We start from the raw sequence: 16,840 nt of genomic DNA, 5'->3' as shown, positions 1-16,840 counted from the left end.
ATTCCTTAAATACACTAATAATATTTACATAGTATTTACATTGTGTTAAGTATTATAAGAAATCTAGGGGTTATTTAAAGAATTTGGGAAGACATGTTGTAGGTTATGTGCTAACAGATATACCAAATGCTACACCATTTTTTATTAGGGACTTGAGCATCTGAGGAGGGGGTGATCCTAAAACCAATATCCCAAGGATACAGAAGGGCAATTGAATAAAGCCTGATGATCAGTGCTGGAATTGAGTGGAGGGGTGCCTAAGTCAGCCTCAGGGGCCTTGATCAAGAATGACTTTCTAGAGTTAGTAAAGTTTGAGCCAAGTGTTGAAGATGATTAGGAGTTAAGCAGAACTGGGAAAGGATCTACATAGGCCAAAGAAATACAAAGAATGAGAGAACCTGGAACATGGCTTCTGCTGCTACTCGAGTGGCTTTAGGATGAGCTGAGCCTATTATGGCATATATGAGGAGCCCCCAGAAGAATAGGCTGAAAAGGCGGGCACAGTACAGGGCATTGGGGCCTCTGAATTGGCTTTTGGTTATTGTTATTTGAGATGGGTTCTCACTGTGTTGCCAAGGCTGGCCTCAAACTCCTGAATTCAAGCGGCCCTCCTACCTCAGCTTCCCAAGTAGCTGGAACTATACAGGTGTGCACCACTGTGCCTGTCTTCCTCTGAGTAATTTTAAGAAATAGGGAAAAAAGATCACTCATTCATTAAAAACATATTTAATGAGCATATGCTATGTTGCAAGCCTTGTTCTAAGACTGGGAATACAGCAGTGAATAAGAGAAATAGGCTTTTGTTCTTATGGAATTTATGCTCTCAAAATGCATTTTAAAAGATACTGTTAATTAATATAAATAGATTTGAGAATAAACTAGTTTAAAAGTAATAAAGTAACCCTGATCTATAGTTACAGTCTTTTTGAAATTTTCTCTATTCTATAATGTTCCAGAATTAAAACTAGAAGTAGTGTCCTAGATAAATATCATTTATGCCAGTTACACTATGAATTTGAATTATCTAATACACTGTGTAAGCAATTCAAGATCATTCAGTTTTCTTTTCTTCATGTTACACAATTTGACAGCTCATAGTTATTATCTTACAAATTTTGATCCTTAAAAGGAATCTAACAGATTTCCCAGGACTTCCACACATTGCTTGGTTCTTTCTCTTTTCTTCATGTCTGTGATCTATAATTAATCATAGATTACTTCATTTTGTTTCATTTCATTTACAACATTTATGAGCTTCACTTTGTCAGTATGAAATGCTTGTCCCCTCCTTTCCTTTCCAAAATGGTATAATTAGTGTTAGCATCTTTTTTAACAGGCTACATAAAGTTTAGTGGCTGGATTAAATCAAGTCATTAACATAATGTGCTACCCAATTTGCCCCTATCTCTTTTCGTTTCCCGGACATCAAAGTGCCACAGAGCGCAAGTGTAATTGGGCCTTGCTAGCCTGTCAGATTCCGTCAGCCTGATGACTGCTGCTTTTACTAAAAAGCTTCTAGGCATGATAATTAATGGGGGTGGGAGGGCAGAAGTCTGAGAAATGTAAAACTTTGGACATTTCTCTATGAATATTTTATTAATTTGAATAATCAGAAGTTAACAGTATCAATTTGATGTATAATACATTGATTAAAAGCCTTGTTTCAGGTCTTCAAAATAGACATCAAAACTGGGAATTTGCATTTGCCATGGCATTAAAAAAATTAACCAGCCTTCCTTTGCATTATTTCCAATTTCATAATTTAAATAATGCACTCATGTTTCACAACAAAATGTATTGCCATCAACTCACAGATTTCTTAAAATGTGCCCACAGGTGAGAATGGGAAATCACAGGCTGAAAAAGCATGGACTCTTCTGTGCAGCACATATTTACACCCCTCTCTTTCTCTGTTACTGCTAATAGCAGTTTTGTAAAAGCTGCCATATTCAATTGCACTAAATTACAGTTGCACCCAGAAACCAGATTCTCTGAACAATAAGGTGGCTTTCCCAGGTGATTGCAGTAATGGTGTTCAGCAAATATATTGTAAAACTTTGAAAGTCAAAATGCAAGAAGCAATTCATGTATGAAAAATAATTAAATCTCTTTGGAATAAAAAATGATATCCTATCAATGGATAATAAATCTCTCCCAGTGTTTTATATGTGGAAACTCAAGCTAGATAGAATGTATGTTTTAAAATATATTTTATGTAGAAACAGAAATGTTGAATGAGTCTACTGATAGTAATTTCTTTTTAAATTATTTTTTATTTTGTAACTTTTTTTTATACTATGAACATCATTCTGTAGAAGCATTCTCTTCTTTTAACATACATACAATGTTCCATTTAAAAAGTATTCCACATTTATTTAAATAAGCCCCTTTTGATGGACTCTTAGGTTTCTACCAATTTTTGCTAATACAGACACTTCTGGTTAAAATGAACATTTTGATGTATAACAACGTGTGAAAATTCCCATTTCCTTCTAACATACTCTTTGCTCTTTGTGACTCACTGGTGATTTCATTTAAAAAAAAAAAAACAGAGGTCTATTTACAGATTACATGCATTTCATATGCACATACAGATGTAACAATTATAAGCAAAAAAAAAATGTCTAAAAAGATATATACCATTGTTAGCAGTGAGTATCTATAAGGCAGGAGTCAGCAAACAATGCTCATGTGCCAAATCCAGCATGTTTTTGTAAATAAATTTGTATTGGAACTCAGCCACACTCATTCATTTAAAATTGTTTATGGCTGCTTTTACTCTATAAGGATAAAGTTGAGTATCTGCAACAGAGACTCTGTAACCTACAATGCCTGAAATATTTGCTGTCTTTCCCTTTACAGGAAAAAAAAAATTGCCAACTGCCAAGTTAGGAGGTGGGATGTGTTAAATAAAATTTTGTAGGAGGCGGCAGATTGGACTGGGCACTTGCAGTAGGCTCAACAGACCAAACCAATATAGAGTTTAATCATAGTAACCGAGCTTTGGTTAGTTTCACAAGGCCTTGTAGCCAATTAACTAATTAAACTATAAACAATTAACTGGTCAAACTAATCAACCGACTAGCTGACTAGACTATGGACAGATTGTTTTCTGTGTCTCATCATTGGTTTTCTATAAGTACTACTGATCACATTGCTGACTAGAGATCTTAGGACCTGTTCTGGTTCTGGGAGCTGCACATTTCATGCATAAGTTTTACTTAACTCATATAAACTCTCCTAGATTTCACATCTAAAATATTTTTCTTTTAACAGATGAAACAAAGCATTCATATTTTACTTTTTATAATTGATATTACTGGGTTATTTTTAATGATGAGTATAGGTTGCCTCTAAAAAGGAAATAATTTGTTAGCTATCCTGCAGAAAAATATGTTACCTAAAGGAGAATTTAATTTGAACACTATAGAAGTTTTTCTGTAAATACCTTTAAAGTAGGGTGAATCCTTTTTTTAGTTTAGGGCAGTATTTCTCAAAGTGTGATTCCCTAAACCAGCATTCTTGATATCACCTGAGAATTTGGGAGAGATGCAAATTCTTGGGCCCTACCCCAGACCTGATAAATCTGAAGTTCAGAGGGTGGGGCCTAGAAGTCTGTGTTGAATCAGATGATCCTGGGGTATGCTAAAGTGTGAGAACCACAGTGTTAGGGAAGAAGATTACTTCTCACCCTTGGCAGCACATTGGAATCATCTCAGGAGCATCTTTAAATGCCAGGGCCCAGGCTTCACTCAGATCAATTAAACAAGAATTTTATTTATAGCTCCCCTCATGACTAATGTGCAGCCCAAATTGAGAGTCACTGTACTACATCTGTTCTCAACAGTGGCAAAAGTGGAATAGCCTATAATAATAGCCTATCAAAATCACCTGAAATTAAAGGTGACTTTTTTTTAATTCTCTTTCCTTCACCTTACTGCCATAGTAAAGCACAAAAACTGATGAAATCATGTCATATGCTTAAGGTGTATTAGGACAGGAAAAATATTCCAAACCACTCACAGGGCAGATCCACAATGGCTATAGTTAGACTCCCTCCCCAAAGATTCCAGCAGGCTATGTTTATAGTATGTAGCCAAGGTCATGAACACCCTAATTCAGCATATGTACTTGTGAGCATGCACCCCCTTTTGTAACCTGTTGGCAATGTGCCTTCTTTGTCTGGCCTGCATATAAAAAAGGCCTATGGAAGTAGCTCAGGGGAACAAAATGGAACTGGCTGGGACAAAATGGAGCTGGAGCTAGAGCTGGAGGCTGCTGCCACCTCTGAGTAAAGAATGTCTACTATCCCAGCTGCACCTCACATCTTCCTTCACCTGCCAGGATTCCAAATCTATTTCCCAGGGTCTGAGCGTCCACCCAACCCCCCTGTTTTAGAACATGTGGTAACAAGCTTCTATAATTTGCTGATCTTTATAGACTCAGTTTTTACACAGTATATAAGGGACACTATTCTAAAAGTAAACACAATTCTATTCTATTCTAAAAGACTATATTCTAAAAGTAAAGACTCAATTCCAATACCACGTGATCCCCATCACTGAAGTTTTTAACATTTGTATTATGTGCTCAATGTAGTGCATTTTAACAGAACATATTAGAAAAGATAGACTACCCACTGATGAAAACTGGGTTTGCTTTCTTTTGTTAAAAAATATTACACTCATAGAATGAGTTTCTAGGGACATCACCTGTGTATTATAATTTCTCTCAAAGAGCTATTGTTGCTGGGCATGGTGGTGCAAGCCAGCAGCTTGGGAGGCTGAGGCATGAGGATCAAGCCTCAGCAACTTAGCAAGGCTCTAAGCAACTCAGTGAGACCCTGTCTGTAAATAAAATACAAAAAGGGTTGGGAATATGGCTCCCTGGTTAAGCACCCCTGAGTTCAATCCCTGGTACTAAAAACAAAAAAATTCTCAAAGGGCTATTATCACTTTACAAAAACAAAAACTTTTCAAACAAAATTTATGTGAAGCATGGATATGATTCTTAATAAGTGGATGCTTTGAAGCCTAGTATGAAGTCAGGGGACTTAAAAGAGACTCAGATAACTCTGCCCAGGCTCAGCTGGAAAAACGGAAGTTGTAAGAATCATGATTAATCACTAAGCATTACTGCCCTACTTATATACGCCTCTGCCAATATACTGGTGAGTTTGATTGTCAGGATCGACTGTTTTGAACTGGTATAGAGCTTACCTCAATTAAAATTTAAACTCTTCAAGGGCATAAACATAGATCATCACCTTCTATTTCCATTTTGTCTCTGTTGTTATAAAATATAACAACAAAGTCCTGGGCTGGGGTTGTGGCTCACAGTAGAGCACTCGCCTAACATGTGCAGGGCCCTGGGTACAATCCTCAGCACCACATAAAAATAAATAAAATAAAGGTATTGTGTCCAACTACAACTAAAAATTAAATATTTTTTTTAAAAAAATAAAGTACCAAGTTCTACATACTATGGCTCCTGGACGTAGACTCTATTTGTATTTATTTACACAAACACATATATATAACATTTTTATGGTGGTTTAAATATCCCCATATAGATTGGTACCACTATTTGGAGACTAATTTTGTGCCTCTTTAAAGTTGACTTTATCATAATCATTAAAGAAGTATTTCTACACAAGAGAATCATGTATGTATAAACATAAAATGATATACAATGCAACAGTGTTTATAATAGCAAAAAACTATAAACTACTTAATTGTTCATCACTAAGTAAATAAAAAGAATGTAGATTATAAGCAAGTGGAATTCTGTATAGCAGTTAATATGAATGAATTAGATTTGAATTATAAATATGAATAAATCAAAATATATATTGAATGAAAAATTACAAAATGATTAATAGAATATAATACTGCCAACAAAAGAAATCTAAGAGCAGAAAGTGATATGTTGCTTATGGAGGTACACATAACTTACAGAAAATACAAAAGCAGGTTTAGGAATGATGTAGCCAATATCAGGATAGTGGTTACCTCTAGGGAATGAAGGGAAGGAGAAGGGATTTGGCAGTTGGGGGCTTTACCTATATCTGAAATCTTTTATTTCTTCAATAACAACAAAAAGGTTTGAATCAGATTTAGCAAAATGGTTAACATCTGTGTAATATGATAAATGCTTAAATATGCCAAATAATATTCTGTACTTTTCTCATGCTTGAAATGTTTCATAATTTTAAAAAATTAAATGCCTGTTCATTGTAGAAACTTAGAATAAAATTAAGCTCACCTGTAATATCACCATGGTTATTAGATTTAAATCTTACTGACTAAAAGCCAAGCATGGTGATACATGCCTAGAATCCCAGCTACTTGGGTGGCTGAGGATCACAAGTTCATAGGTCAACGGGGGCAACAAAGTGAGACCCCCCATCTCAAAAAAAGTACAAAAAAAAAAAATCTTACTGGCTGAAACAAGTTGCAAAACCTTTGTCATAGGCCATTCTCAGTTACACGATACTGTGTTTAAGTCTTGTCAGGTTGAATTAGTTTTCAGAAACCTAACAATCCAACTTCATTGTGGCTGCTCAGATGGTTGAAACTAAAGGAAGAATTCAGCACAGTACTCTGAAATGAAACATGAAATTTTAAAGCATGCCAATAATAAGCCTAAGTAAACACTATAGAAAAATATGACCTAAAATGTGAATTACCATCAGTCAGGAAGCAATAGTGGAATTGAGCCAAAATCATGAAAGCTATAATTCACTTTTCTCTGTGAGTAATACAGTCTGTCATCACATTTCTATATCATTCAATCACATAATGTGTAGTGTCCATCTATACAGACAACTAAAAATGAGTTGCATGCAGTTCTCATTTTGTCATTTCTATTACTTCTGCTCACCACAATCAAAATTTATAAATGCTCTTTTTACATCCTGTTGTTGACATCTTGTTAACTAGGGAAGCTAATGGGGCAATTGGTGAACAAAACAGAGTATTGAGAAGAAGCATCTTACCTAGTCACAAAGGTCCACACACTCACACACAGAGAGGAAACAGAAGAGGAACAGCCTAAAGCCTCTGCTCTCTGGCCAACTTGCTGTAACTGAAAGACATTGATACATTGCAGGGGTATGAGCTGTCATGGTGCTCTAGAAATTCTGAACAGACATTGTAAGTCATCTATCTGAAAAGGCTTCGCTTCAATCTTTGTCTTTTGAATCAGTGTGATATTTATTACCCCTTCTAATTCTCCTAATTGAACTTTTTCCCATTTTTTGTTTTGAAAAATCTCTAACATGCAGAAAAGTATAAATAACATCTCAAGACCTGTGCTTGAGAAAGTTTTGTTCAATTAAAAATCTAGAACAGCATGATTTCTCTGCATTTTGCAGTAGTTGACAAGACCCACTTTCCAAAACATAGCAGACACATAATTTTAAATGAGAAAGCACTAAAACTGCAGCTTCACATATTTTTGTCAATATACGTAAGATATTCTGAAGATCCAGAAAATAATCGGCCTCCTCAATTTTACTGAACATTTATTGAGATATGCTGGGGAGGATGTTAAATGCCAGAAGATGAGTAAGATATGGTCCTGCTCCACTGGAGCTCACAGACTGTAGAGAGGGGCCAGTATGTCAAGATCCATGCAGTACAATGTGACTTGGATGTGCAATGAGGGAACAGGGGAGAAGACAACCAACTGACTCTTGGAGATCAATAATGCTTTCATAAAGCATGTGTGGTTCAGGACTTCAGATGACTGAATTATGTCTGATGGAAAAGATGATTTCACACAGAATAAACAACAGATGTAAAATTCAAGCAATACCAACAACATAGGCTTGAAGGAATGGCTGTATTGTTGGGTAATAGGATTTTTAAGCAGAAAAGTGATACCTGATTGATTTTTTAAAGACTTTCTTTTTTAATTTTTTTTCATAGTTGTAGATGAACAGCATGGCTTTATTTGTTTATTTTTTTATGCAGTGCTAAGGATCAATCCAGTGCCTCACAGGTAGTAGGCAAATGCTCTGCCACTGAGCTGCAGCCCCAGCCCCTGATTGATTTTTAAGGAGAAATTTTTACCACAATGAATGGTTGGGGCTGCAGGCAAGGGATTAGAGATAGGAGTGCCTCACCTCTCTGGGAGCGATGGAGTAGATGCAGTTACTTACTAAGTGTGTACTGCATGCCACACCAGTGAAATAATAACCAGCCTAACAGCCCCTGCCATCACTAAGCTTATAGTCTGACACCACCATTGTCTTGCTTCCAGTTGTCAACAAATAATCTTCTATTCTAATTCCATCTAGTATCTCCTCCCTAATCTTCCAGATTTCTACTTTCTAATAGAAAGCTGTTCTATTGATTACCTCCCATAAGAACCTAACACAGTTTCTCTGGCAAAAGAAACCACATCTTGTTTTCTTTACATCTTCTAGAGTGGCATTGTCTGAAATATCATAAGATTTCAACAATTCAATGAATCCTTGAGTCATTTAGGAAGAGAACAGAAATGGGTGGCCTATAGGATATAGTGGGTATGAAAAAAATAATGGAAATGGCTTCCAATCTTTTGGTCGTAGGTGACAACAAACAATATAATCAAATGAGGTAGAAATATCAAAGGATGAGTGGGATGAGGGGAGAGGAGAGAATGAATTCATTTCTGAAATGCTAGGCTGGAGGTGTCTGTGATGCAGTTGATGTACCTCTCAATCTTCAAATCTTCACATGTGATCCAGTTGAACTTCTGATTTACAGGGGCATGAAGACAACCTGAATTGTTTCATTGTTGAAAAATAAATTGTTTAATACTATTAACCAGAATTTATAATGTTTAAAAAATTATTTATTCAGAGCTTGCTCCCCTAAAAATATTCTACTTCAAAGGTATACCTTTGGGGGCTTTTGTTCATTTATTTCATGAATTCAGAAGTACTCTACCACTGAGCTACATCCCCAGCCTTTTTTCTTTCTTATTTTAAAACAGGGTCTCACTAGTTGCCCAGGCTGACCTCCAATTTGTGATTCTCCTGCCTCAGCCTCCCAAGTAGCTAGGATTACAGACTACATGTACCTCCACTCCTGGCTGGATTTATTTAAAATAATTCAGATAGCATCAATTGAACAAAGAAATAATAACTTGAACTTCTGCCAGTAATATTGGTCAGAGAATTTAAAAGGTCATATGATAGAAATAATGAGAGTAGGGGAATACTCAACAAAAGATAAAACTAAGCCAGAAAAGAAAATAGAATTAAGAATTTTTTAAAATATAAAATTCTTATATTTCTTTGAAATATAGTTTCCTTTTTTATGTTGTGATGGGTATTTTTAGTTTTTCTATTTGTTTTTTATTTTTTATTTCCTCCCACCAACCCCCCTTGGGCTATGATTCAAGTATCTGCTTTTATGTAGAATTATATTTTAAACTTTAAAGAGTTGCATGTAGTCCTATTTGACAGCCTAAATTAGTTCTTACAATAATGCAAGCTTCCATATGGGATTGTATAGTTAATATATTATTAATAAAATAACCACTTAAATAAATTTGATTCCTCTGCTATTTTAAAATTCATTTGTCTCTCCACTTGGTTCTGTAATAAAAAACTATAAGCTGCTATCTTCACAAAGTAGAAATAATGGTATATCTCTTTTTCCTTTTTATAGCTATTTACCTTTAATTCTCTTGTGCAGAAGCATGAATGTTTTATAACATTTTATAACAATTCTAAGTTTGTCAAATTCCAAGTTATGTAAAAGACTTAATCATGCATTGTGCTACACTGGACTAGAATTATAAAATATATGTATGTGCAGTTATTTTCAAAACCACAATACATTTTTAGGAAAAAAAATCATTTAAAATATTTTCTTTACCATATAGTCTTCATTGAGCAGAGAAAGGCTTTTCTGAAGTGAGATTAGACAATAGAGCCAACTTCATTTTTTATGCACGTGAACGAAGAGGGCTTGAGGTTATTAGTTGAAACCGAGTAACCTTTCCTGGCTTTCATCTCTTTCTTTTCAAATTTGAATATGAAAAGCATATTCAAGTCAAAGACCATCACTTTAATGACATTTGGCAGTCATTTGATTTATTAGGTTTTAGAAAAAATTTTCCTTTAAATATTTCATCATACTATGCTAATCCTAGTAATATTGCCAGCTGCAGCCTTGTACCTGTATTAGTGGAGACAGAATGGTGTGGAATTTTCTCTGTCATCCTAGTAAAATTTCCATGAATCTACTGAATAATAAAATAACCTTATTGAAATATTCAGATTTGAGTTTTTAGTTAAAGTGTCTTAGAATACATAATAAAAGAAAATGTCTTTTGAAAGAAGGGGGTAAAATTACTTCATCAAATATTGAGGGGGTTTGACAGCAATGGAAATTATTCTTTATGAGAATATTTTTACAATAAGATACTTATGCTTTCCAATTTGATTAATTATATGCTCTGAAATATCTCTGTAATCAGTATAGTCAATTTGCACACTGATGTACATTTAACAACTAATTTCCAAAAATTGGTTGTATTAACGGGTCTTATTTGGGGTTTTTTCATTGCTATTTGAAGTTATATAATTTATAATGGCATGTCTCTGAATTTACTAAAGAGGAATTTTGACAATACAAAGCCAGATTTTAAATTGTAGAAAACAAATTTCACTGAGGAGTTATTTTGGTGTGAACTAATTTTTAAATTATTGTCTATTATTTGAAATCATTACTCAAGGAAAAATTTGTAACTCTCATCTAATGTCTGTAACACCAATATCTATTAAATGAGCATTGAAGGAAAAATTTAGCAAATATCATTTTAGTGGTTAATTCTGTGAATGTAAAATAAAAAATAAATTGTTAAGAAAATATGTATTAGACACAAAAATTTTCTTTTATTTATTACTTATTGAATAAAATATATTGTGGCAGAATATATGAGAATTAGCTGTAGTTTCTGCTGTAGCTAATGTAGATTCATATAGCTACATATATTAGCATAATAGTGATAAAGTGTTCAATAGGCTTTGATCTCTGAATAATTGAAACTTTCTCAGGTACTGTAGATTAAATAAAAGCAGTGATAAACATGTACTTTATTACATAGTTTGAAACAAAGCCAACTGATACTTGTCATTCTGAAAGCAATAGGAGATGAAGATCTCATAATCGTCACTCCTGATAGACTACTAGTGGGGTATTTATAGCCACAGATGTAAATCAGGAGACTATCGCCATGGCACTGTTAACTTCAAACCCTGGGGCATTAGAATCTCATTCTCTCTCTCTCTGTCGTGAATAATCTGTCATATGTAACATACAGTAGCATACAGTGCATTCCAAAAAAGAAACCATTGGCCTTTATATTTTATTTTAAATTGATAGTGGAAAAGAATAAATAATTTGTTCGCTAGATTTTGTTTTCTTGTTGATTTTTGGTTTTGCTCTTTAAACAGCCATCAGAGAAAATTCGGATTGAGATCATAGCTTTAAAGCTTAATGATTCTCGAATAACCACAGATGACACTATCCAAAGGCTATTCATTGAGTGCCGATTCTACAGTCTCCCTGCTGAAGAGACGCCTGTGTCGCTTCCAAAACCCAAGAGCGGGCAGTGGGTCTACTATAACTATAGCAACGGTATGTATGCTTTATTTGTAATACAGACTCTTAGGTTTTTTATGTTGTCTCTGAAGGAAATTAAAGAAACAAGCAGGAAGTTTAATTCTCTGCTCTTCCCATAAACTCATGGAATTCTTATCAGGATAGATTTAAGAAAAGCTAAATCTACAGCATAAGGGTAAGAAAATAAAGTTGAAGTACTACTAAAGAGAAAACCAACAATATTGGAAAATAGTGTGTCTAGCTGTCCCAGGTTTATACTGGGACAATACCAATAGGAAAATACCTCTGAAGTCTGCAGTTGAATGTGATAGAAAAACATGATTTTTCAAAGGAGGAAAGGTACTTGTTTTTTAATCATATCACTCAAATCATTCAGTGTCCTAACTTGTCCACCTTTCTATTCAGGATGTTAGCTGAGGGGAGCAGGGGTACCTCCAGTGCTGTTTCCTCAGCATCCCACACAGCCATGCATTGCAGCAGGCAGATTTTCTCTCTAGCACTTCAACTCTCAGCCAGTTGACAGGTCAGTCTACTGGGCCCACATAGATCAACAGGCACTCAGTGCTGCTTTATCTTCAGTGTTGCTTTATCTTCAGCAAAACAGGTCATCTCATGCTACTTAAACACTAATACTTTCTCTCACCAGTCTTAGAAATTGCATTCTAAGAAATATGTGTAATCATGCTGCTGTACCACCCTGTGCTTACCTGGTTTTTTGTTGGTGGTGTGTTTTGTCCAGCATTTTTAGAAATGTGTTCATTGCTTGAGACAGTAATCTTGAGTATCCAAAGATCCGTTCTAGTCCTCCTGTTATCCACAAATCTTACTAATTATATGAATTTAGGCAAGATGTTTAAATTTCGTGATTCCTCATTTTCTTATCTAAAAAAACGAAGTGTTTTCTGAGCTCAAATTCTATAACTCTATAATAACAGGTGGCTTGAGAAAGCACATGGGAAATAAGTAGAGTGGTCAGGACAAGAATCTGCTTCCTCCTTCCTTTCATTCCCTGGATACAAAAGAAACATTTCCAAACATCTTTTCTCAGGCTTCCTAGAGATCCTTAATTGCCAAATATCAGAAAAATAAACCATATCAAAATATTATTAGGTAAGGAATACTGTTCAATTATCTATTTTAAAGGAAGACATCCCAAGAAAAGAGAAAACTTATTTGGCTTTTGTATTATTTTTTGTAAATATCAACAGTAGAATGTTTAGTTGGACTGGTAACAGAGTTGTTTTTTGGAAATTGATTTTACATTGAGAAACTTGGCCATGTAGCAGAACAGATGTTTCCATTTGTATAAAGAACAATGCAAAAGTCCTTCTTTGGATCAAGCCTGTGGTACCTGCTCAAAGTGTCCTGAATTGGGTATACTCTCACATGACTACCTAGTCTGAGAGTTTTGTTGTTGTTGTTATTGTTGTTGTTGTTGTTGTTGTTGTTGTTGTTTGGTTGTTTTCAGTTTGTTTCCTTTACTACAAGGTCCCTTACTATCTAATTGATATTTAAAGAGTTGCATATGTTTCTAGTGAATTCACCATTCCTTAGCAAAAAAACCAATGATCTATTAGAAATTAATTCACCAGAGTATTTACTATACTTTTCTTCAGCTTCTATTCTTAATAATGACATTTGACTATGTAGAATTTTTAATATTAATTGGAGAGAATTTTAAGGTTATTTAACGAGGTGAAGGAGGAGAGCTTAGAAGCAAAATAATACTGCTTTATATCTGTTATACCTGAGAAAATGACATCCTAGGTCATCAGCAAGTTTGAGAAACTAGTATTAACCTTGCTGAAGGTTTTATTTTATTTTCCATTTAAGTATGACACAATGAAAATGTTTATTTTAAGTTATTATATGGTCATTGCTGTCATGAAGATTCAAGGGAAATCTCGGATCTTTGGTTGATAAGCAGCTATTTCATCTAATATTGTGATGATTTACCCTTCATTTGTTCCTTGGTGTAGAAGGTCAATATAATGTAGCTTTGAGTCTTCTAAATCTCATTAAATGTTAATGAAAGTAATTTTGTGTCCAAACTGACTTTTTAATTCAAATGGAAAATCGGGAGGACAGTTAGTACATGCTGTGTCCTGTCTGATCATCATACCAACAAAGAGGTTAGCTGAACCTAGCCATGATTCCACCCTAAGAGATGTAGGCTAGTGATCCCCAGGATTATTAATAATCAGACTTAGTCTTTATTGAGAAGTATTAATACCAGTTCTACCTACTCAAAACCATATTTTCTTAGGGCTACTATCACAAGAAAAACGAAAGTTGAATTCACTTACTAGAAACTGGAAGTAAGAACAAAACACTTGTATTTTATAGGGCTTGAAAATTTTGTTCAAAGAATGCAGAGAAAGCCATATATGTATATATATGTGTGTATATATATACACACATATATATATATGTATTCCTGATATGAACATTATATATTATATTTTTTTTTCTACAACATCACATGGTACCCCATAAAGATATATAATTTTTATCAATTAAAACCCATGTATTAAAAAATCCCTCACTTCCTTATATTCTCTATCAATGTCATATGCCAGAAGAAATGCAGATGGTTTAATTATAAAAGGTTGATAATTTTGAAACTTAGATAAGTTTTGCATTAAAGTATTCTTATCCCTGTAATCGTTATCATTGCCAAATTCTTCCTCCCATTAGTAACAAAATCTGATGCTCTACATCCTTTTCATCTTCTGAATTAAATTTTAATTGTTCCAAAAGATAGACTGTTCAATCCTCAGAGACTAAGGGCACGGATCTGTATAAGTCTCATAAAAACTCTGGACGATTTCATTAATCTTTTTTCTTCCCACTGTCAGTTCCCTAGAAGGCTTTATTCAGCCCAGACAGCATTCTTCAGACCAACCATTAATCTTTTCTCCCCCAAACTATTTTCTTGCTTTCTCAGCATTTTCTGAGCAAAATTTTCGAGCCCAATAAAATACAAGTGTTTTGTTCTTACTACCAATGTCTAGCAAGTGATTTCAACTTTAGTTTTTCTAGTTTTGAGTAGGTGGAACTGGTATTAGTACTTCTCAATAAAGACTAAGTCTGATTATTAATAATCCTGGGGATCACTAGTCTACATCTCTTAGGGTGGAATCATGGCTAGGTTCAGCTAACCTCTTTGTTGGTATGATGATCAGACAGGACACAGCATGTACTAACTGTCCTCCCGATTTTCCATTTGAATTAAAAAGTCAGTTTGGACACAAAATTACTTTCATTAACATGTAATGAGATTTAGAAAACTTAAAGCTATATTATATTGACCTTCTACACCAAGGAACAAGTGAAGGGTAAATGTTATAGTGTATATATCTTTATATAGATATAGATATATACATTGTATAATGTTCAAATCAGAAAAACCTTATGTATCTTCTCCAACATTTATAATTTTCTTGTGGTGAAAACATTCAAAATCCTTTCCTCTAGCTTTTTGGAAATATACAGTATATTATCATTATCTGTATTCATTCTACTGTGCAGTAGAACAGCAGAACTTGTTTCTCTTATTTAACTATAATTTAGTACCCACTAATCAACTTTCCACATTCCTAATTCCCTTCTACTGTCTCAAGCCTCTAGTAACCACTATTCTACTCTCAACTTATGTAAAAATTAGCTTTTTTAGATTCTACATGAGTGAAGGCATGCAGAATTTATCTTTTTTGTAACTGTCTTATTCACTTAACTTAATGATTTCCAGTTCCATTCATATTGTCAAAAATGACAAGGGTTTGTCCTTACATTCCATTGCATAGGAGGGTTATGTTCTTAATGATAGACAATTGAAGATCAACTCAAGTATTTAGACTACTGGTTTGTATCCTTTTTGAGACATATGCTTTCATTAAGTTTATATCAAAATCTAGCAAGTTCTAGCCAGGCACAGTGGCACAGGCCTATAGTCCAAGCCAGTCTCAACAAATAGTGAGAACTTCATCAACTTAGCAAGACCCTGTCTTGAAGTAAAATAAAGAAGACTGGGGATGTAGTTCAATGGTAGAACAACCCTGGCTGGGTTCAATCCCCAGTACAAAAAAAAAAAAGAACTAGCAAGTCCTAAATAAATGTGAAAATGTGATTTTTAATAGAAATTAAAGTTAAGTAGCTTAGCTTTTGGAAAGTTCTTATACTTTTAATAATTACCAGAATCTCCTTTTAAAGGATGTATTTGAAGTCTTAAAAGTGTAAAAATTTAGATATTCAGAACAGGAAATGAATTATGGTGAAGCATAGTGCTCATTGGATCACAGGATCATGACCTAATCACAGGTAGAAAAGTGTCCCTGTTTTCCATAGTATTCAACACAAGCTATTCAGTATTTTCCGATCCCACTTAAAAATTTGTCAAACGAATGTCAGGCTAAACAGTGCTTCTCAATGTGTGGTGCCTGACCAGCAGCAACAGGAGCTAGGCACTTATTAGAATCATACATTCGGAGGCTCTACCCCAGGCCTGTTGAAACAGGAACTCTAAGGATACAGTTCAGTAACTGCACTTCAACAAGATCTCCAAGGAATTGTGATACACACTAAAGGTTTGGGCTAAATTAAGAAGCTAGTGTATGCTTGTACAAGCAGAAGTGCCTTACTTCTACTTTGGTAGACTTTTGGAGAATAAGCTTACTGTCAAAAAACTAGAATTATTTTTTCAAAAAGGAATTTTTTAAGAAGTTCTCAGTCAAAAGATTGTATCTAACTATCTAGATTAAGTGTTTATAATATCTCCCTTTTATGAAAGAGTGAAAGGAAAAGAAAATGAGGTCACTTCTCTTGATACAGTTATGTTACTCTCTCCCACTCCCACTTTGTGCTTTTAACAAAATGCCCACATCTTAAACAGCAGGATGAGTTTGGGCTTCATATGGAAGGAAAAATACAGCATGGAGATTAAGAAAGCAGGCTGGGGGACTGACATTGCCAAATTCAAATTCTGACTCTGCCACTCTATAACTTGGGTATCTTGGACAAATTCCTAACCTTCTCTGAATCTCTTTAATCATCTGTAAAATGTGGGTCAGCATGGTTCCCAGCCCATGTGATTGCAGTAAAAGTATGTAGTTAATACCTAAGTATCAGTCAATAAATTCTAGCTACCATTATTTTTAACTTTAAGAGAATAGAAAATATAGTATACTGGCCACTTGAATGAAGTAGAAGCACAAGGA

General features: G+C 34.4%; 1 protein-coding gene across 2 annotated transcripts in view; it reads left to right on the top strand.

The window, feature by feature from the left end:
• The window catches only part of Rpgrip1l (RPGRIP1 like), a 98,742-nt gene that overhangs the window by 68,208 nt on the left and 13,694 nt on the right, over window positions 1-16,840 (top strand). For both annotated transcript variants that reach the window (XM_076837629.2, XM_076837628.2), the window contains exon 23: window positions 11,456-11,639. In XM_076837629.2, coding sequence (XP_076693744.1) covers window positions 11,456-11,639 — 184 coding nt within the window. The remainder of the gene's footprint in view (window positions 1-11,455; window positions 11,640-16,840) is intronic.

Source organism: Callospermophilus lateralis, chromosome 18, assembly GCF_048772815.1.
Source record: "Callospermophilus lateralis isolate mCalLat2 chromosome 18, mCalLat2.hap1, whole genome shotgun sequence".
Classification (NCBI taxonomy): Eukaryota; Metazoa; Chordata; class Mammalia; order Rodentia; family Sciuridae; genus Callospermophilus; species Callospermophilus lateralis.
Note: the sequence above shows the minus strand (reverse complement) of the source record. Positions and strands in the feature narration are given on the sequence as shown.